This window comes from Saccostrea cucullata, unplaced genomic scaffold, assembly GCF_032062105.1.
Source record: "Saccostrea cucullata isolate Sc308-1 unplaced genomic scaffold, CSIRO_AGI_Scuc_v1 ctg9714, whole genome shotgun sequence".
In the NCBI taxonomy this organism is placed as follows: Eukaryota; Metazoa; Mollusca; class Bivalvia; order Ostreida; family Ostreidae; genus Saccostrea; species Saccostrea cuccullata.
In genome coordinates this window covers 14,298-36,625 of record NW_026931643.1, presented here as the reverse complement: position 1 = coordinate 36,625, position 22,328 = coordinate 14,298, and the positions used below count along the sequence as shown (strand labels likewise).

The following is a 22,328-nucleotide window of genomic DNA, read 5'->3' as shown; positions in this document are numbered from 1 at the left end:
TTTCAACAAAGGTCGTAGATTTCAGCCTTAACTTGGTGTACTTCCGGGACTTACGCCAAAATTTAGTCAGGCGTAATTTGCGTTTCACCAAGTGGCGTAAGTCTAGTCGTAAACGATACGCTTAGTCGCAGGACTAAGTCCTTGACAACGTTGCATTGCGCAGGCGCAAAAATATAAACATTGTCCACTGCGTACAAACATGTATATCATTCTAGCACGTAAACGAATAGAATAACACAAATTATAGAATAATAAATACTTGCACTGATTGAAACATGCATGGATTTATAGGGTCATGTAGGAGACATGTACCATATAAGAAATCGATTTTAGGTTTTTACAATTTTTCAAAAACAAAAGTCTTATAAATTGAAAGTTAATAAAGGATCGTACATGTATTTCAGAATTTTATTAAAAGCTAAACTGTTTATTTTGGAATTTTAATTATATACAGCCCCCCCCCCCCTCTCCCGAAATTGATACAGGTTAATGACTTCGCCTTTGATAATCATTTCATGATTCGATAATTACTTACTCTACTGATAAAATACTAATATGTTTGAGGCAGAATACGATTTTAAAACATTATTTTCATAAGATATGTATACTTAATTGAAAGCTACAAAAATGTATGATAAAAAATGCAGCTTACATATGTACACATTTTGAGTCAAGAAATAAGTTTTACACGTTTACTTCTAATGCACATGTAAGATAATCCTTTCTAAGTCTATTAAATTTTTGTCAAATGATTTATTATAATTTTAATTGACTATAAAATGGCACAAAGGTTCATGAAATAATTTCGAAATACTAGACTCTAGGTACAGTCAGTTATAGACAAAAATTCTTTACTATCTGCAGCTTAAATTTAATGTACCGTTTTACAAGTATGCAGAGAGAGAGAGAGAGAGAGAGAGAGGGGAGAGAGAGAGAGAATGACTACAAAGTATTCTTACAGAAAGTCTCTGCTTGCGTGGCCTCTCTCTTAGAAATTAAGTGACACTTTAGTCTTTATTTTTCATTAGAGTTTAAGTTATGCAGGAAATCAAAAATATGTATATTGTTCTTTTACATGTGCTTTATATTCGCTCAGATTATGTTATAGTATGTAAAATATACTCTTTTAGACAAAATCATGAAAAATAAAGATGTCTTCTGCATCAATGTTTGTCTGAGAAAAAAAAGTATTTTTAGAAATAAATCATTTCTTGAACTTAACTGTTTAATTATGACCTTCTTATATCCATATACTAAAAGTAATAATAATTTTCCAATTAAAAAATTTGTCTATATGAGACCCCTATCCGCGGGTTTCGTCTTTGATTTTAAGGGACTTCACTTGTCTCAGATACACATTACCTAGAAGAATAATTACCTTGCCCCTAACTCTTACATTAAATGTTAATTAATCTGCAAATTCGGAGGTTCTGAACCCTCTGTCCGATCCGTTCGAAATCCACGCTTGTGGACGAGGAGTAAATAAGAAATGAACTCTTCGAACATGATAAAAAACCTATCTGGTTTTAAGGTTAATTATTTTTTCTTTATGTTAAATGTAGAAAAAAAAAAACAGAAAGAGGATGACTGTTTTTGAGACCGATATTTTTTTTCAAAAACAAATATTTTTGGGGAATTCTTTTCTTCCAAGGAGACGTTTTGATGGATCTCCCGCCTCCCATATGAATATAATGGCAGTGTCCCTGTTTTGCTACGGTAAACCCAAAATATGAGTCGGACCAAAAAGTAAAATAAGACACAATGGCACCCCAAAGCGTAAAGACAGACGGACGGACATCCCGATTACTATATACTCCGCTTTTCAGGCGGGTATAAATATATAGTTATATATGTATAGTCGATTTACAATACCTTATAATACATACAATACAATAATCAAATGTGTTGAATGCTTTGTGAAAACGTAAGACATGGTGTCGAAGAAATTTCTATTAAGACAATCTTTTCTTCATTATAAGTATTAAGAACCTGCTCCAGTGTGTGGATCATCTGGTTACTGAATAAAACTGCTAGTCCCTGAGGAGTCCTGCCTGAATTATACCATATACCGTAAAACAATGGATAAATGTCTAAAAACTACACCAAAAGAACTCTCAAAAGACATGTTTAAAAGCATATGTTATGAATCTGTACCTAAATTGATAAGAACTTTGGTAGCAATGTTTGCCACTTGGAGGTCATCTGAAATCAAACTGACAGCTCTGAACACTTCCTTGTGAGGGAACAATTGATGTCACACTTCTTCAGAAGCACTGAACATCTACAACATTAAAAGTATACCGATAATTGACATGCTTCATATTGAGCTTAACTTTTAAACATCTGATTTTATCATAATCTAGGGCTTGATTTCAAATAATGTGTACACATGAAGGACACAAAAATAGTTTTAGGGATTTTACGTATGTATGGTATCATGTTGGATCAGATATTACTAGATTTTATCAGGACAAAGTGAATATTGTCATAACAAGACTCCTGCATGACATCTGTAATTATTTTGAAATAACCAAGTTTCTTTTAGCTAATAAAGAGCAGAAAATCAAAGGATTCTTAGGAAATTGGATGTATCACCTGTTTTAAACAATACATTTGACCATGACTTGCTGATGACTAAGTCCTTTCAGTATTTCTTCCCTGTAGTCTTCCCAACAACCACAGCTGGTCCTGATGCATCAAGAAGCTTCTCAAGGACATTGCAACAAAGCTCAAGCAATTTCTCCTGAAATTCATAATATATATAATTTTACAAACATGTTAAAAACAGAGTGGATAATATAAATACATGTACCATCATGAGGTTTTTAAAGACCTTTAGAAAAGAATGTAACTAAGTAGGAGAAATGCAGTGGACAAGACCGTGTTTCGAACCCGGCTCCTGAACTCTGTTTAGATGCTCTACCAACTGAGCTATCTGGTCACTGGCGATTCAAAAATCCTGACCCCACCTCCCACATTCCTCCTCCAAGGGCTTTGGCCCTCCAAAGACCCCAACCCAGGCTCACCCCTGGCAGGCCTCTCACCTGTCAGTTCCAGGCATGGCACAGCACCAACTGTATGGACTACATGCAAGATTCGAACCCGGGCCCTCTGAAACTCTGGTCAGGTGCTCTACCAACTGAGCTATCTGGCCACCAGCAATCAAACTAGGGTGACCGTGACCACCACAATACCTAGAGTTTTCTTCATTTTCAGCCTAATGCTAATTTTTCTTCCTTTGTCCTTTGTAAATTAATACATGTAAATATTTTAAGTCTTCAAACATTATCGGACAAATTTTGATCTGTACCTTTATTGCCAAAGTATGGGGCAACATGAAAATCATAACGAACATAAGAAGAAATAATACCCAAAAAGGAATTATAGCCAAAGTAAGCGACCAAAAAACGGTGGCATAAATCAAAGGTTATTACATGTACAATGCTTGGATCTGTATAGCTGCAATAAGGTAGCCCTCTCCATTTTTTGGAGGGGGGGGCATAAAATTTTTAAAAATTGATACGGCTATACCATTGCAGCTAGGATTTGTAGCCCTGGCTACAGTTCTAGTACTGTTATGGACAAGATCTAATTCTCAACGAGTTTATTAAAAGTGGCTCAAGTACACTTCTAAATATATTGACAAAGCTCTTTAATAAGTTTCTTCTTACTTAAATACCAAGCCTGGAATTTGGTACAGAACTTCATCATAAACTGGTGACCCATGTAACCCATCGAACTATAGAGGATTAGTGTTACAAGCTGTATGGGAAAACTCTTTAATGGACTTTTACAATGCCGCCTAAATTCATACTTGGAAACAAATGACTTACTGAGTAATTATCAATTTGGATTCAGAAGAAACCACCGTACCACAGATAATATATTTATCTTAAAAACCCTTATAAATAAATATTTGAAATGGAAGAAACAAAACATTTATGCATGTTTTGTGGATTTTACTAAAGCCTTTGAAACAGTCATTCAATTTTAATGTTACACAAACTATACCAAAAGGGCATAGGTGGGAAATTTTACAATATTATAAATAATATGTACTCAAATACTAAATATTGTTGTAAAGATGAATCTTACTATAGTGAACATTTTATAACACGTGGGTTAAACAAGGAGATAATCTTTCCCCTATTCTTTTTAATATATTTATTGATGACTTCTACTTACACTTAATTAATTATAACACAAGTCCTCCTGAATTACAAAATATTGAAGTTGGACATTTATTCTTTGCAGATGACCGAATTCTCCTCTCTACTACAAAAGAAGGTCTCCAAAACTCATTAGACTGTCTCTCAATATTGCCTAAAATCAAAATTGACTGTTAACTCTGATAAAACTAAAGCAATGATTTTCTCAAATAAGAAAATTGACACAACTCAATATTGTTTTTATTATAACCATTTAATAGTTCATCTTGAACATGAATATAAATATCTAGGAATTATTTTTACTTATAATGGTAAGCTTAAGTATGCAGCTGAACAACTAGCTCACCGTGCAAAGAAAAGCTTTTTTTATGCAATGAAACGCTCTTTACCTTTTCATAATAACTTATGAAAAAAACTCTTTTAAAATTATATACTTCACTTATTCCAACCTATCATTTTGTATAGTTCTAAATATGGATTTCAGACTTTAGATTAAATATTTTGGGTGTACAGAGAACAGAGAAAAGCTTCAAATTTAGCCATTAAATATGAGCTAGGAACAGTCCCTATTTGTTGCAAAGCTATCATATCAATGTTTAAATACTATAAGAGACTAAAAAATGTTAAGAATAAAAATAGCACTAGAAATCAAATTCTTATTGCTGCTTCCTTAGAAGATGACAATTTATATAGTAATGGTGTAAAGGATAATTGGCAAAGTCAGATTGATAAATTAAAAAAGAAACTTAACCTTCCATCATTAGATATAACTGATAACACATTCAGCAGCTGCTTGAAGAATTTTTACATAAAAAATGTTAATTTGCAACTCCAGAACATTGAATTCTCCAAATGTGGTAAATTATTATTTTTCAGTCAAATTAGAAAGAATTATGAATTACAAGACTACTTAAAATATCCAATAAATAAAGCTATACGTTCTAAATTAACAAAACTGAGAATTTCTGCACATCCTTTGGAAATTGAAGTAGGCAGATATTCAAAGCCTTGTATCCCAAAAGAATCGCGTTTTTGTCACTATTGTAAAACTGTTGTAGAAAGTGAAATACAATTCATATATGACTGTCCCTTATACATAGATTTGCGAAAAAAAGTACTGTTCTTTGAACATCTGTAATTTAAACGATAACATATTGAAAGAAAATCATTGTAAAGTGTTATGTAATCCTGACAATGCAGTTCATTCTAGAAGGCTGTGTGAATTTTTATATGAATGTTTTGAATTGCATTCCAAAAATAAAGCACAATTATAATATATCTATTTAATGCATTTATTAGCTCATCACTGTCCATACTATACTACTTGCATAATGATTATGTTTAATCTTCAAGTTGTTATACTCTGCATTGTTGACTTCCAGGGCCGTAACTACCATTGAGGCAACGGAGGCAATTGCCTCCTCTAGATTTTCATTTTTTTTTTTATTTTTTTGGAAATAAGAAACACAACACAAGCAGCTGGATCAAAATTGATCATTTATTTGTTTGATTATAGCCACCTGAGCAATTTTTCAGCTATCCAGTGAGTGTCGTCATTACCTATGCTAGGCGTTCAGAGCCTTTGAGCAGAGAGGAATCTTTATCGTGCCACAGCTGTGACACAGGGCTTCGGTTAACTTTATGCGGTCTCATCCGAAGGACCAGTCCCCATGTCTCATAGCGAAATTCGAACTACGACGATCGATCATTTTAGAACTGCATTTAGTACAGTGAAAACTATTCAGAATGAATCGACGGGTACGATCTTCCCAGATACCCCTATTGACTTCAATAATTTTATCTTTTTCTTGGGAAAAGTCAGTTTCGTATTTATAATTGTTTATATTTATATTCAGAAGTTAAAATTCAATTGATGCATCAGATGAGTATTGTGAGTTAACGTTAGTTGGTTTGTTATTGATTGTTTTACGTCCCGCTCAAGAATTTTTCACTTATATGCCATAATGGAGACATAAAGTGGTAAGCATTCTCAAAATCAAGGAAATGGTCCAATATTGAGCCGTTTGAAGCAATTTTTTTGAGGGGGGCTTTGCCCCCCGCATCCCCGATCTTTGGCGGCCTTAATCGGCGGCCCCCAAACCCCCGCCTCCTCTATCTTTTACCCCTAGTTCCGGCCCTGACTTCACTGATCCATACACTTGCATGTATGTATTTTATTACTTGTCTTTTATATGTAACATGGTTGTATGCCAACATGTTTGGTGAATCAATAAAGAAATTGAAATTGAAATTGAATTTAATGGGGAGTGCCTATGGTTGTCATCTATCTATTGTTTTTCTTCAGATTTTTAGGCATAAAAATTTCAATAACATAAAAAGATAGTGGTGTCCAAACCTTTGACCCCCCTTTCAGTCTGGATGAGAGAGAAAAAATACATACCGGAATGTGTAGGGTTATTCCTACTCGGACTGGAATTTATTGAGCTTTAATATAGCTTCCGGTTTGTTTTAGCTACCTGTTCAACTTGATGGACTCGCCTCTAAATTTGGTATTCTTGTATTTCCTTTCTTCTTAGATTTTTTAAATCAATTTTTTCTGAATAGATAAAGTATCATCTGAACATGTTTATGATCTTCCATTTTGCATTATACAGTGAGTATTATGAGTTGAAAACGTGCCAATTTCTTGCGTTCTTGGGCCTTGGTTTATAATGACAAATATGTATCCTCGAGGAACCTATTTCGGTGGTATTAGCATAGACCTAAAACGAATAAATAATCTCTTAGAAAATCTTTTCAACACTGACAATGTTGTAATCCTGAATTAACACGATAACATAAATTACATATATCCAACTTTTTAAGAATACATAATTATGTAGATCATTCACGGGAACATCTAATCTCAATTTATTAAGTTGTTGATCTAAAAACTCTAAACGGCACAGGTGCTTGAGGACAGGACCCCCCCCCTCCCCCAATATAGACCCCCGGGCCTGTTAGACTTTTTCACATAAATATAGACCCCAGGGCCTGTTAGACTTTTTCACATAAATTATATACGGATGACACATTTGAGATATAATCTATTCTATCAATTCAGAAAATTTGATTAAACTAACCTTCTATAAAAATTTTACCCCACTCTCGTTGATTTTTATATAGAGTTTTGGGTAGATTCTAAAGAACGTTAGCTTCAGAACATTTTTCTAAGTTTTGGTATAGATCTTATCACAAATAAGTCAATGAAGGATTATTTATGAGAAAAAAGCCCAGGGGTCTATATCGAGAAAGGGGGAGGGGGTCCCGTCCTCAAGCACTTATGGTAAACAGCACTTCACAATGTATTTATTATTTATATTAATTCAGCGAAGATCTGAAATTGGTCGTTGTTCAAATATTGGTAGATAAATTGTGTCCTTATTTTGTAAAATAATTAAGAAGATAAACATGTACTACCGTAAAATATAATCGACAGCATTCAAGAGATGTCACGTCGTAGTCAGCTGATGTCTGCAGTTAAAACGTTTCCATCGACTCCATAGCGTAAAGTTATAACTTCCGAAGTAGTAAATCGAGATCATTTCGTCGAAGAAAGCTTAGATAAGTGATTGATTTTCCTAATTTGTTGTTATTTCCTCAAAGAATGCAGAAATCAGTGATGCGACAACATTGATTTCATTACAGGAAGTCTGTTTCTATACATCCCGGTGAGGGCGCTGCGAGCGCAAGAAGATAGTGATTGTGACGTCATAAGTCGGCAGTCCCTTCGTTTTAGGTCTATGGTATTAGCAAACTACGCGATAAAATAATCTTGACGGGAAAGATTAAAATAAAACAAATGTAACTAACCTCCGAAGGACTCTTTATTTAATCAAATTATTTCCATATTAGCTAATAAAAAAAAATCTATAATTTGTTTTTCTTGCGATTTCTTTTTTTCCTTGTTGTTTACGTAAGCAGAACTGTTGAGGTACCTAAATCGGTGGTATGGTACTTCTCAAAAGTTTTCACCCTAATAACACGAACCACGGGCATAAATTTAAGAACAACGAATATTAAATTGTATACATGAACAAAGGGATAAATAAGAATTTTATAAAAGTTTTATTTATCATTGTGACAGGGACATAAATAAATTCATCACCACATCTTATAACTTTCGTTGTGCAGCAAAACTGCAAGTGGATCCAGTGGTTACAATTTTCAAAGTTACACTGAGCCCACTCTACAAAAACAACTTATTTATTTATTTTTTATTCATTTTTTTGTATTTATTTATTTTACCAACATGAAATTATATAAACTTTTAATAGCTTTCTTTAGATTTCTGAACTAATTTCTATGTATTTGTTTACTAACAATTTACCAACAAGATTTATAAAAATATTCCCCCGGTATCAAAAACATATAACAGACACTAACTTTTGGACATCCTCTGTATTTCTATTCAATTATGCTAGCCACATGACAGTCACGTGACTTGAAAGCGCAGACGGTAAGCTGCGTCTACAGTATGTATTTCGATTAATTATTTCTTTTAAATCTATATTTAGAAGTCAATTACATTCAGATATTTTTAGCATTAAGAAAATATGGTATTTTTTGTTGATATGACAATATCAGCCATTTACTTACACTTTTCTCTGGCATTTCGGTTTTTTTTCACAGAGTCGTAAGCTTCTGTGATTACAAACACTACGCAAAAATCAATGACGTCAGATCTCGCACGGTAAGAAAACGTGCGTGCCCAATGGGAAATACCACCGATTTAGGAACCCCACTGATTTAGGACCTTTGACGATATTTATTTTTTTTACATATCAATAAGGTACATACATATTTATAAATCAAGACCCAGGTACCTGTGGTTATTTCATTGTATACATTGTAGGTATTGGGGTTTTTCGTCAATATCCATTAAATTCTCATTTAACCTTTATCTGATAATCATGTTTATGGTATTGCATGCAGTACTTACTAGGTACATTGTGATCTCATAAGATGTGGTAGGGGCTAAAAATTTTGTTCTGGTGTCTGATATCTCAGCCAAGTGTCACACAAACTAACTCTTGTATTCTTGCCCCCTGCCCACTTTGACTGCTTGTTTTCATCAATACGGGCTAAAATGATCGAATACGCAAGTTTTGAGATTATCTCACTTGGTGCCCTCTTTTGTTGAGGAGGGGAGTTTCATTGCTTCGTAAACAAACAGGTGGGACAGTTATTTATATGTTGCATATATCGCATCATCCATATACTTGTTTATCATAACTACATAATTGTAAAGATGTACTTTTCAACCGAGAATAACTGAATTAATGTAAAGGTGTCATTCTTTAAAGCCAAAAATTCGGAACAAAAAAGAAAATATCAGTGGAATGTGAGACTTTTCAGATATGGGAAGAGAGATATGGACTGCTAATAAATACAGTACACGTGCATCTGAACATTGCACATCAGAAATTTAAATGATTATTTTCCTAATTATAACTTCACAAAATCCACTAACGTTATAGAAAATGTCTGTACAATCAAGAAAATCTTTTATTTTTTATAGTTTTCAAGTACACTATAATTGAAAGTAGATTTGTATATATACACAGTTGAGCTTGATAAAATCACAAAATGCATCACTTCTTAACATTATTATCTTTCTATAACTTTAAATAATTTTTAAAAGCCATATGAGGAAAGGCCTGTAGCTAGTATGAATTATTCGAGGAATTCAACCTGGAAATAATGTTTTTGAATATATATTGTAGCTTGTGAACCAGACAATGTTGAGTAATAGGAGAGCGTATTCTGACCTGTACGTCAGATTAATGTCAGCAGATATAGAGAGAGAGAAGGCTCAGTACACAATCTGGAAGCGACGCGTGGAGGACTGGAGACAGCTCAACACAGATCTAGCCATCGAGCACTTCAGGTAGCTAATGTTATACTTCCTATCCTTCTCCCCCAACTAAGACAGTTTGGGGTATTTTGAAATCACCTTGTCCAACTGTTATACGATCTGAACAAATGCATCAAATTGATTTGTCACAATAAAAAAAATCAGGCTCTCTTATTTCCATCATCTCAAGTAACGGTTTGGAGTCTGCATATAGCTTTCTCCTACCCATGGCTGCTTGAATCTGTAAACTGTTTTTATCTTGAATATTTACGCCTCTATGCTAAGACGTCATGTTCAGCCAATGACAATAGTTGTTTCCATCTCAATTGAAATCAACAGTTGTCATCATCAGTAAGCAAAACATATTTTGTAAGCAGCAATTACATATAGAAAGGTCGCATCAGAGTTTATTTTCTGACTATGCTTTACTCAAATTGGTCAATATTTTAGTGAGCTACAAAATAACTTCTTATTCAACCACAGCCAGAATGGGACGTTTTACTTTTATGACAGAAATAAGTCAGTGAAAACTGTCTAATCTGACACCTGTGTAATCCGTCACACTGTATATTCTGACCTAAAATTTCTTTCCCATTTTACTAATTTTAATATTATTTAACACTTTGCAATTCGGCACAGTCTATTCTGACACAAAATTCGTCTCCCAAGATATGTCGGATTAGACAGGTTTCATTGTTTAATAAATTATTCTCGTGATGTATTACTTCAATGATAAACTTTACTTTTAGTTTTTGCTCTTATTACTATTATATTTTTCTCTTTTGTAGTAACTTTATGCAAGAAGAAAAGATTATCACCCCTCCAGGAGTGACAAAAGTCTTCAACTTTATGATAGCTGAACAAGAACTGATCAATAAGAGAAGATTAGAAGTTATCACACAGCTTTGGTATGGCCGATTTCATAATAATAAAAATTTCATGAGAGACGTAAAAAAAAATCTTTAATTTTTATGGTACATGTATTTATGATTTGTTTCATATTTCAGTGATCTAAAGCCCCCAGCCTCCACAAAAACAGCTGTTTACCAGTGGGATAAAACAATAAAAAATCTCACCAAGGAAATAGGTCAGTGTCAAGTTGTCAACTTCATCAAAATCAAAATTTAATTTTCATTGAAATGATCATAGCAAAATTGGATATAAACAAATTTAATGCACTATTTTAGGAAGACCACATACAGTGATACTTCCAGTGAAATCAAAATTTTACATAAGCATTTCTTTTAACAGATTCTGTGAACCAGCTGCATTTGTCCAAACTTCATGCTGAATATGAGAAAGTTTGTCAGGATTGTTTAGAGAAAATCGAATTCATTAAGGTAAGTTTTGAGATGCTTAGTAGACTTCAAATCACTTTGTCACATTCTTTGAGGAAGATACAAGAGTCTTAACATGAACTACATGTATGTAACACAGGAACACTTATGATGACAAGTTTACCGGTATTTTGATTTAATAGAAATCTCTGATTGATGACGGGATTTGTGCCCCTCCCCGAGCCCAGCAGGTGGTGGATCAGAACATGCTCCCCCTGGTGGGAGAGAGACAGAGGGTGTTTGAGAACAACTTAGAAACAATGGAGGTTAGTTCATATGTACTTAGACATCATAAAGCAGTTGAATAGTGAAATAGAAAGATAACACCTTTATTTTAATTTTTTTTTATCCATACATGTATTACAGAAATAAGAATTGACTTACCAATAATGAACATGTGATATTTTGTCGTCACATAAATTCCAAAGAACTACATCAGAAGCCATTCTAAGGGCCATGCAACATGATAATTTTGACATTGTAGAGAAAGTTTGGAAATTCAGAATAGAAGATTTAATGTCCAGTTTTGTTTTGTAGAAAGACCTAGAGAAATACATGAAGGAGACAACAGAGAGACTTAAGATGTTGTTTAAGTTTGCTCAGGGAGCTGCCCATGTTTGGGATGTTCATGAGATTGGACTCGCAAAACAGGAGCGAGCATTGCAGGAAAAACTGGAGCAATGTCGGCAGATGCATGACAACCAAAACCAGGTAAGAACTGCGAACGATAGTATTGTTCTCCCGCCTACCTTCAAGTCAATTTTCAAAAGTTAACATATTCGAGGAATTTTTAATATTTTTTATAGATTTTTATATGGATTTTCATAAAACATTACCCACTTGGGAAAACAAAGAGAGATAACTCTAAAATTTTGGTAAAACTTGTGTTTTTCACTATAGAAATCAATGGAAAACGGAAAATATTTTTAAAACATCTTTACCCCCAGTGTCACAACTTTTAAACAAAGATTTTATGGCCAAATTGCTATTCACATTGAATTAAATGGTTCCAAAATGTAGGCGGGAATCGAGAGTTAGCGTGCGTGTTTCTTTGTTATCAATTGCAAGATTCTAAAAGTAAAGAACAGAAATGCCATTGACAAAGTTTTTCAAAGGTCAGAATACAAGTTTACAATAGATACCAGTGAAAAAAAACCAAGAGACAAGAATATCTTCTCTGTTCATCTCTTCACCAGCCTGGCCAACCAAGATTATATAGTACAAGGTCATTGTCATTAAAGGACAGCTTGAAAATCTCTATTCTTTTGCAGCATTATCTTTGCTAAAGAATAAAAGTGGAATTATTGCTTTATTTCTGTGTTCTGATCAGGTGCTTAACCTCATGGATGTCTTGGTTGTTGTTTTTTATCTTGAGTGGACAAGGTCTCTGAACTGCATTTGAAACCACTAATTTTTCTAGTGAAATTTATGATTTTACTTATATTTTTTTAAAAATATGTTTAGATTCAGATGACTTTGCTTTAAAAATAATTTTGTATTTTTCGCTATCAAAATGCTTTGAGTAGCTCACTCCATTAATGGAAATAGTGATGAGGTCAAGATTATTGATGTGAGCATTCTTAGTATGCTTTAGGATCTTTCTGTTCATTGGTTCATTATTCATCTTCCTGATTTTGTTTGCAGGAAAAGGAGGCTCATTTAGACATCATCATGGACAGGATGAGGCAAGATGCGACAGAGAAACAACTAAAAGACAGCTTAGAGAAAGCCTTAAGTATGCTGGGCAGAATAAAAGAGGCGTAAGTTTTCAAAGAAATTCTCTTTACAAGATTTTGCTTTTATGATCACTTACATTATATGCACATGTATTTATTTTAAACTAAATATTTCATGTACCTCTTAGTCATACAAACATTTTTGATTAGGCCAAAATAAAATTGTTGTTTGTTTGGAATTGCCTCCCGCCTCATTGAAATGCCCCCCTCCTGAAAAAATTTTATTGTCCAAAAGAAGGAAGATTTTTTTTTTATTTAATCAATTATTCTACCCATTATCACATGCACCATACAAAACACTGAAATGTAGTGTCAGATCTATGCAAAATTATGTTTCTTTGTTGATGGTAGATACTTTTTTTTTTAGTCAGAAAATGTATTTACCGGTACTGTTTACTGATATTTTTATCAAAAATTAAAAAAAAAAATAATTTCTCTCCCTCCCTGTGTCTGAAACCCTTCGGGCAGCAATTCCAAACAAACGTTTTTTTTAAGGATGGCCTTGTCATTTCTAAAATTTATTGATTACAAAGTGTTCATTAAATTTTGGTGATTTTCCACAGGTATGAGATTTTTCACAATGAGCAGATGGACATTGTTAAGAATTGAAGCAAGACAGGTTGAAGTCCTTACTCAACTTTAGGGAATCTCATCAAAATAAGCGTACGAGGTATAAGAAGCGGACATTGAAAAATAATGACGTAGGACATCATGAAACTAAGCAGCGATGGCGCCGGGTGATCATATAATGTCGTTTTTATTTTATAATAATTTGGGAAATCACGAATGTATCAGGCTAAAATTTTCAACATTTCTTTATTTTTTGTTGTTTTATGTTCCGTATAAATTTTGTAAGCTCAGATTAAATAGTACTTATTTTATAGCCTCAGTCCACAAACTTTTTGATAACCCCTCGTACATCATCGTCTCAAGCCATGGTCCGGAGTCCGCATATAGCTCTCTCCTCCCGTGGCTGCTTGATCACAAAAAGTGTCGTAATCTTGAATGTTTACGCCTCTTTATTGTGACGTCATATTCAGTCAGTGGCAAGTTTTGTTTCCATCGCAATTGAAATCAACAACTGACGTCAACAGTATACAAGAAATATTTCCTTTACTGCGATTGGATATTGAAAGGTCGCGATAAAGTTCATCTTCCGACTATGCTTTACTCGCATTGGTCAAAATTTTAATGAGCTACGAAGAATTCTCTTCTCGTTCAACCACAGCCAGAATGGGAGAGGATCGTACATTTTGGCCGTGGTTTGCGACGATGCTCGTACATGTACTAACAAAATACTCTGAAACCATTTCACTGAAAATCAAAATCTGCATTGAATTAAAATTCAGGGAGTAAAAACACTTTGGGGTAAAAAATTATTGGGAGATCTGCTTAGAGTTCTTATATCCTTTTAAAAAATATCTAAGGGCAGTAAAATTTGATATATAAATTTAAAAATTAAAATTAATACACTTACAATTGGCTGATTCCTTCCAACCTCAAAGAATTTACACACACCCTCATCATAACTCTTTAGTTCAGATCTCACCATCATAGGGTAATTCTTAACAATGTCCATCTGCTCATTGTGAAAAATCTCATACCTGTGCAAGGGCACCAAAATTTAATGAACAATTTGTAATCAATAAATTTTAGAAATGACAATCAAAAATGTTTGTAAGACTAAGAGATACATGAAATATTTCGTTCAAAAGAAATACATGTAATGTAAGTGATTATAAAAGCAAAATCTTGTAAAGAGAATTTCTTTGAAAACTTACGCCTCTTTTATTCTGCCCAGCATACTTAGGGCTTTCTCTAAGCTGTCTTTTAGTTGCTTCTCTGTCGCATCTTGCCTCATCCTGTCCATGATGATGTCTAAATGAGCCTCCTTTTCCTGCAAAAAAAATCAGGTAGATGAATAATGAACCAATGAACAGAAAGATCCTAAAGCATACTAAGAATGCTCACATCTATAATCTTGACCTCATCACTATATGTATTACCATTGATGGAATGAGCTACTCAATGTATTTTGATAATGAAAAATGCAAAAATAATTTTAAAGCAAAAGTCATTATGATTCTAATAATTATATTTTTTTTTTATTTATTAACTAAAACCACAAATTTCACTAGAAAAATTAGTCACTTCAAATGCAGTTCAGAGACCTTGGCCACTCTAGATAAAAACAACATAGATGTTCATGAGGTTGAGTAGCTGATCAGAACACAGGAATAAAGCAATAAATCCATTTTTATTCTTTAACAAAGATAATGCTGCAAAAGTATAGAGAGATTCAAGTTGTCCTTTAATGACAATGACCTTGTACTATATAATCTTGGTTGGCCAGGCTGATGAAGATGAAAAGAGAAGGTATTTTTGTCAGCATCTATCTCTTGTTTTTTTTTTATTGGTACAGCAAAACTCGGTTATAACGAAGTTGTTGGGACCTATGAAATTACTTCGCTATATCAGTAATTCGTTATATCCGTATAAGAAATTCATTAAATTTATACAGCTGGGGATCCAAAATTACTTCGCTATATCTGTGAATTCGGAATATCCATGTTTGTACTAAAAACACAGTTTTACTGGATCTATTATAAACTTGTATTTGGACCTTTGCAAAACTTTGTCAATAACATTTCTGTTCTTTACTTCAATTGATACCACATTACCTGGTTTTGGTTGTCATGCATCTGCCGACATTGTTCCAGTTTTTCCTGCAATGCTCTCTCCTGTTTTGCAAGTCCAATCTCATGAACATCCCAAACATGGGCAGCTCCTTGAGCAAACTTAAACAGCATCTTAAGTCTCTCTGTTGTCTCCTTCATGTACTTCTCTAGGTCTTTCTACAAAACAAAAATGGACATGAGATCTTCTATTCTGAATTTACAAACTTTCTCTACAATGTCAAAATTAGCATGTTGCATGACCCTTAGAATGGCTTCTGATGTAGTTCTTTGGAATTTATGTGACAACAAAATATCACATGTTCATTATTGGTAAGTCAGTTCTTATTTCTGTAATTTGGATAAAAAAATTAAAATAAAGGTGCTATCTTTCTATTTCACAATTCAACTGCTTTATAATGTCTAAGTACATATGCACTAACCTCCATTGTTTCTAAGTTGTTCTCAAACACCCTCTGTCTCTCTCCCACCAGGGGGAGCATGTTCTGATCCACTACCTGCTGGGCTCGGGGAGGGGCACAAATCCCGTCATCAATCAGAGATTTCTATTAAATCAAAATACCGGTAAACTTGTCATCATAAGTGTTCCTGTGTTACATACATGTAGTTCATGTTAAGACTCTTGTATCTTCCTCAAAGAATGTGACAAAGTGAATTGAAGTCTACTAAGCATCTCAAAGCTTACCTTAATGAATTCTATTTTCTCCAAACAATCCTGACAAACTTTCTCATACTCAGCATGAATTTTGGACAAATGCAGCTGGTTCACAGAATCTGTTAAAAGAAATGCTTATGTAAAATTTTGATTTCACTGAAAGTATCACTGTATGTGGTCTTCCTAAGATAGTGCATTAAATTTGTTTATATCTATGATCACTTCAATGAAAATTAAATTTTGATTTTGATGAAGTTGACAACTTGACACTGACCTATTTCCTTGGTGAGATTTTTTATTGTTTTATCCCACTGGTAAACAGCTGTTTTTGTGGAGGCTGGGGGCTTTAGATCACTGAAATATGAAATAAATCATTAATACATGTACCATGGAAATTAAAGATTTTTTTTATGTTCTTCATGAAATTTTTATTATTATGAAATTGCATGGCCATACCATAGCTGTGTGATAACTTCTAATCTTCTCTTATTGATCAGTTCTTGTTCAGCTATCATAAAGTTGAAGACTTTTGTCACTCCTGGAGGGGTGATAATCTTTTCTTCTTGCATAAAGTTACTACAAAAGAGAAAAATATAATAGTAATAGGAGCAAACTAAAAGTAAAGTTTATCACTGAAGTAATACATTACGAGAATAATTTATTAAACAATGAAACCTGTCTAATCCGACATGCCTTGGGAGACGAATTTTGTATCGGAATAGACAGTGTGACGGATTGCAAAGTGTTAAATAATATTAAAATTAGTAAAATGGGAAAGAAATTTTAGGTCGGAATTCACAGTGTGTGGAATTGCACAGGTGTTGGATTAGACAGTTTTCACTGTATTTATTTCTGTCACAGAAGTAAAACATCCCATTCTGGCTGTGGTTGAATGATAAAAGAATATTTTGTAGCTCATTAAAATATTGACCAATTTGAGTAAATCATAGTCGGAAAATAAACTCTGATGCGACCTTTCAATATGTAATTGCTGCTTACAAAATATGTTTTGCTTACTGATGATGTCAATGTTGATTTCAATTGCAATGGAAACAAATGTTGTCATTGGCTGAACATGACACCATGGCATAGAAGCGTAAATATTCAAGATTAAGATTAGAAAATTTATGTGATCAAGCAGCCATGGGTAGGAGAGAGCTATATGCAGACTCCGAACCATTACTTGACATGATGGAAACAAGAGAGCCTGATTTTTTTTATTGTGACAAATCAATTTGATGCATTTGTTCAGATCGTATAACAGTTGGACAAGGTGATTTCAAAATACCCCAAACTGTCTTAGTTGGGGGAGAAGGATAGGAAATATAACATTAGCTACCTGAAGTGCTCGATGGCTAGATCTGTGTTGAGCTGTCTCCAGTCCTCCACGCGTCGCTTCCAGATTGTGTACTGAGCCTTCTCTCTCTCTATATCTGCTGACATTAATCTGACGTACAGGTCAGAATATGCTCTCCTATTACTCAACATTGTCTGGTTCACAAGCTACAATATATATTCAGAAACATTATTTCCAGGTTGAATTCCTCAAATAATTCATACTAGCTACAGGCCTTTCCTCATACAGATGCTTTTAACATATGTGAAATTATATTCAAAATCTGGATACTTTGACGTAACAATTTTAAAAGAAGTTTTCAAAAATACTTCTAAATATCTTATATCATTTCAAATTCAATTAAAGCTATGACAACTTTAACATTTAGCTACTAAATACAAGACAGATTTAAACCTGAGACTCCTGGTCAAGAAATCGGCTGAGATCTGGAGGCATTAAGTGGGCAATCTTTTCCAAGGTTTTGGCATATGACTTGAATACATTTCTCATCTAAAAATAAAAAGAAATCTGTGCATTCACGTAAAACTGACACTTCATGCAAGTAATGATGATACTGACAATAAAGTTTTTTAGATCAGTTTTAACTTTTTGAGTTATTCATAACAACATACCAAATCTATGCGGTCATCTTCCACTTTAGACAACTGTTGGTCCAGCTCATTGATCCAATTCTGTCTCTCTGCTGAGTGACCTTGAATCTCATCCCAGAGTTTGTGTAGTTCCTCCAGATTGTATGTTAAGAGATCCTAGCAACAGAAATATTTCAATGTAATTTATAATGTATTTGGAAACTACATTAATTTTGTGAAAAATTAAAATATTTCACTGTAAAATGCCAACCCTCATACCTCATCTCTCTCTATTCTGGCCAATAAATGGTCAATTTCTTTGTCATCATCTTCTAGTTTTCTTAATAAGGTTTCACTATATTCTGTGATTACTGGTTCCAATTCCTACAGAAAGAAGCAAGAAGCCATTAAAATAGCAAATACTAGTAATTTAATCTGTTTACATTTTTTTTTTCTTCCTAAAGATTCAACTTTTAAAAATTATATTTGAATTCTATAAATGGAAGTACATAACTTAAACAATGTTATTTTCTTAAATATCATATAATACTTTTTTAAATAACTAGTTAAATTTCTTTGCTATGATCTTTTTCCTGCCTTAATAATTTTAACACAAACACGTTATTTTTCCAACATACTTTTAAAATAAATAAAAGATAACTTGTATATAATTTTGTGTCAACTTCCCTAACTTTTACCCCGTGCACAAAATTTTGTAACTTCAATGCACCAAGACAAAAACAAATGTTTGACTAAATTTAAACCTTGCTCAATGCAGGAAAAGTGTTCAAAAGACCTTGTTAAATTTTCAAGATTTTTTTTTAATATTGATAAAAATTTAAAGAATATACACCATGTGGATAAAACCACATAATAAGGAGTAAATGCTGTTTTCATCTCTTTCATAGTGGATCACCTCCTCAATTCAATACATATTCTCCAATTTTGGAGTACAATACACAAACAGATCAGCTAGATTTTATTTTCTTCATTTAACTTACTTATGTAAAACAGGGTTTTCAACATGGAATCCCAAAATCCAATGCAAATTTTGTCTCTCTGTTAAACACAAAATTTCCTTTGAAATCAATGTCCAAGTAGGATATAAAAATAACTTAAATAAGTTATTTTTTTTTTAAATTGTGTGTGTAAAAAATAAATTTAAAATAAATTTTTTTATTTTTTTTAAACTTGTTTCTTTTTAATGTAAAAAGTTCCATGGAAAACTTTCATACTAATGTTCTTTTCTTGTATTTCATATAATACTGTTGTAAATAACTATTGAAATTTCACTTACAGAATTGATCAAGCTAAGTTCCTGGTGAAGATCTTCAACACAAGACTCATGTCTAAAAAAATTTAACATACTTTTAAAATCAACATCTAAAAGATAAAACTGTATTACACATGTATCATTTTGTTAAAAGAAAACATGTATAATCGCTTTGTCGTTGTTGACATTTCCACGCTGAAACCACACATAGTAAAATCTCTGAAAAGATCACAAGTTAAAATGCGTGAAAAGCAATTATATGATCTATATTTATATTTTTTAATCAAACTTTCATAAGGAAATGACAAAATTTCTGTAACTTCAATACCTATTCTTCCTGCTAGCTGCTATTCTTTCAATAATATTTGATCCCTCTTTAGCAGGCACTAAAAATCAACAAACCTTGTTATTATTTTCAAAAAAGATTGGAGAAATATTAGGAATAAGATTTAAAGAGAAGATGTTTTTTTTTTCTTTGGATCCAGATCTGCTGACTTACCGACAACATCTGGCAGCCCCTGGACCTCTTTTCCTGCTTTACTTGATTCACTCTCTTTCATTGTGGATCTCACAAATTCAGAATATTGTCTGTAATTCAATACATATTTTATCAATTTTGAAATGTCAAATATCTAGCTGAAAAAAAGCATAAGCTTATAAAACAAATGCAGTTGAGCTGAATATTCTTTTCTTTATTTAACTTACTTATGTAAAACGGGGTTTTCAACATAAGGGTCATTTGGAAATCCATCAGCCCAGGTCCTTTGTCTCTCTGTTAAGAGTCCATGAGCCACATCCTCCTTTGTCAGTTTGACGACAGGTATGGCTGTGCTCTGTCTCTCTGTGGGTTCATCTTCAAGGGTGGCAGTAACAGCTTCTCTACTTTTCATTTTTGTTAGACTTCTTTGGAGTTGTACCTTTCAAAAATAAATTTGGACTGGATGAGTTTTATTTTATAATTTTTTTAACATGCATTTCTTTTTACCACGTTTAATGTAAAAAGTTCCACATAAAACTTTTAGTAAAATAAAAGTTTTTAACGATTTGTGACCAAACAGTAATTTCTTGAATGAATTTCATTTATGAAATTATAAAGAAGATCAGTAATTGAATGCAATGTATAAATGTCATCATACTTTGGCATGCTCGCCACACAAATGGCGTACATAACTGAAAATTAAGGAACAAGTATCTTCTAATTTGGTATTTGCGACTGTTAATGCTAATTCAATGGTCACAAACTGAATTTTACTGGCCACAAATAAGCGGAGCCGGTAAAATGGATGTTTGCAATTGTTTAATCAGCATTAACATTGGCAAATATTAAATTAGATGATAGTTATTCCCATTCTAATGCAATCTATGCATTTTGTTTGATGTTTATGTTTTATTTTGTTGAGTTTTGTTACATGAAATACGTCACGAAGCATTGTGTTTTTGCGTCGCTCTATTATGATGTCACAATTAAAAGCTTTCACTCTCGTAAATGCTCGTTTTACTGCTTCAAACATCAGTGCATTATCTAATCAAAATATATTTTACAAAACAATTGCATTAGAATACAATATCTTTTGCTGAAAAGTGTGCAAAGTGGCATTTTTTTCAATGATGTGCAATCTAAAAAGTTTACTCACATTATAGGAAATTGTATACATGTATAACTATGATGACCACAGTTATATTTGCAATTCTTTGTAAATTTCTTATAAAATGCATTTATGAAGAACTGAACTTGAATAGGATCATCAAGCTCTATTTGACTAGCATATATACAGGCAGTAATATACAGCTGATATAGTCTGTGGCCAATTCAAGCTGTACTATAGCTAAATCAAGATTGTGCTGGACCTGTTGAATGCACCACAAGCAAAAGTGGTTACTAACCCTCCTCTAAAATACCAGTCCTCTGATCTGATTTAAATATCGTTTATGGCAGTCAGCCGGGTTCAATCGCCGGTGGCCAGATAGCTCAGTTGGTAGAGCACCTGAAAGTTTTTAACACATAAAGCAACTGGGGCCCAAGTTTCTCCCGGATAATTGATCAATGTATAAATGTCATCTGCATTTTCTCCTCTCCCATTACACGTTTAATATATTTACAATGGAAAATCTGGGGTTGATAAATGGTAGTTGTTTATGGACAAATTGCTTCAATGAATAAGGTCATTTTGTGTATTGTTTATTCTAATTAGACATGTTTCACTTATTGTTTCACTTCTTTTCAACTGTCACATTTAAAAAATTTACCTGGGCATCAAACATCTGTCTGTATATCTTGCCACTGGGTACAACCCGCATTGATGCTGTTTCCGCCATGATTTATTTGCACCTTTTCTTTAGTGTTTAACCTGTCCAAAATGTATTTCGCGAATAAGACTATCACAGATTCGTGTGAACCTTTCTTCTGTGTGTCTCTGCCTTAAGCAAGACACTTTTAAATATTTAGTTTACCATAATGATGTACGAATTTGGTTTACATTTGGAGAACTTGTCATAATATGACGCCATATTTAAACAATCTCCAAGAGCAACGTTTTGTTTAGAAATCGATTATCACAAAACGAAATACATGAATAATAAGATTTTTAAAATTGATAACAAATAAATTTACATAATACAATTTTTTTTTTTAAAAATATGAAGGTTAAGTAATCTAAAATATTTTCAAAGAACTTCTAG

At 33.0% G+C, this 22,328-nt stretch overlaps 2 protein-coding genes across 2 annotated transcripts; one reads left to right on the top strand and one right to left on the bottom strand.

Annotated features, from left to right (window-relative positions):
• Nucleotides 1-9,899: 9,899 nt before the first annotated feature.
• Nucleotides 9,900-13,708, top strand: LOC134233195 (coiled-coil domain-containing protein 180-like). Its single transcript, XM_062715178.1, has 8 exons — nt 9,900-10,059; nt 10,815-10,934; nt 11,034-11,113; nt 11,278-11,366; nt 11,507-11,629; nt 11,901-12,074; nt 13,008-13,123; nt 13,663-13,708. The coding sequence occupies exons 1-8, from the start codon at nt 9,911-9,913 to the stop codon at nt 13,706-13,708; spliced, it is 897 nt and encodes a 298-aa protein (XP_062571162.1). The 5' UTR covers nt 9,900-9,910.
• A 767-nt stretch (nt 13,709-14,475) lies between these two features.
• On the bottom strand, nt 14,476-22,169 carry LOC134233197 (coiled-coil domain-containing protein 180-like). The gene is made up of 17 exons (XM_062715180.1): nt 21,897-22,169; nt 20,355-20,566; nt 20,149-20,237; nt 19,978-20,035; nt 19,674-19,725; nt 18,656-18,760; nt 18,419-18,553; nt 18,201-18,296; nt 17,790-17,953; nt 16,907-17,026; nt 16,725-16,804; nt 16,481-16,569; nt 16,218-16,340; nt 15,781-15,954; nt 14,881-14,996; nt 14,577-14,703; nt 14,476-14,487 (listed from the first exon to the last, which is right to left on the bottom strand). Exons 1-17 carry the CDS (start codon nt 21,963-21,965, stop codon nt 14,476-14,478), a joined length of 1,821 nt encoding a protein of 606 aa, XP_062571164.1. The 5' UTR covers nt 21,966-22,169.
• Between the last annotated feature and the right edge of the window lie 159 nt (nt 22,170-22,328).

What these genes read in the sequence shown, in the direction of transcription:
- LOC134233195 (XM_062715178.1), top strand. Translation starts at nt 9,911, where the DNA reads ATGTTGAGTAATAGGAGAGCGTATTCTGACCTGTACGTCAGATTAATG. An exon ending in CTAGCCATCGAGCACTTCAG is followed by an intron (nt 10,060 to 10,814) that starts GTAGCTAATGTT and finishes TCTCTTTTGTAG; the next exon opens with TAACTTTATGCAAGAAGAAA. An exon ending in CTGGGCAGAATAAAAGAGGC is followed by an intron (nt 13,124 to 13,662) that starts GTAAGTTTTCAA and finishes GATTTTCCACAG; the next exon opens with GTATGAGATTTTTCACAATG.
- LOC134233197 (XM_062715180.1), bottom strand. Translation starts at nt 21,965, where the DNA reads ATGGCGGAAACAGCATCAATGCGGGTTGTACCCAGTGGCAAGATATAC. An exon ending in CTAGCCATCGAGCACTTCAG is followed by an intron (nt 17,027 to 17,789) that starts GTAGCTAATGTT and finishes TCTCTTTTGTAG; the next exon opens with TAACTTTATGCAAGAAGAAA. An exon ending in AGAAAATAGAATTCATTAAG is followed by an intron (nt 16,341 to 16,480) that starts GTAAGCTTTGAG and finishes TTGATTTAATAG; the next exon opens with AAATCTCTGATTGATGACGG.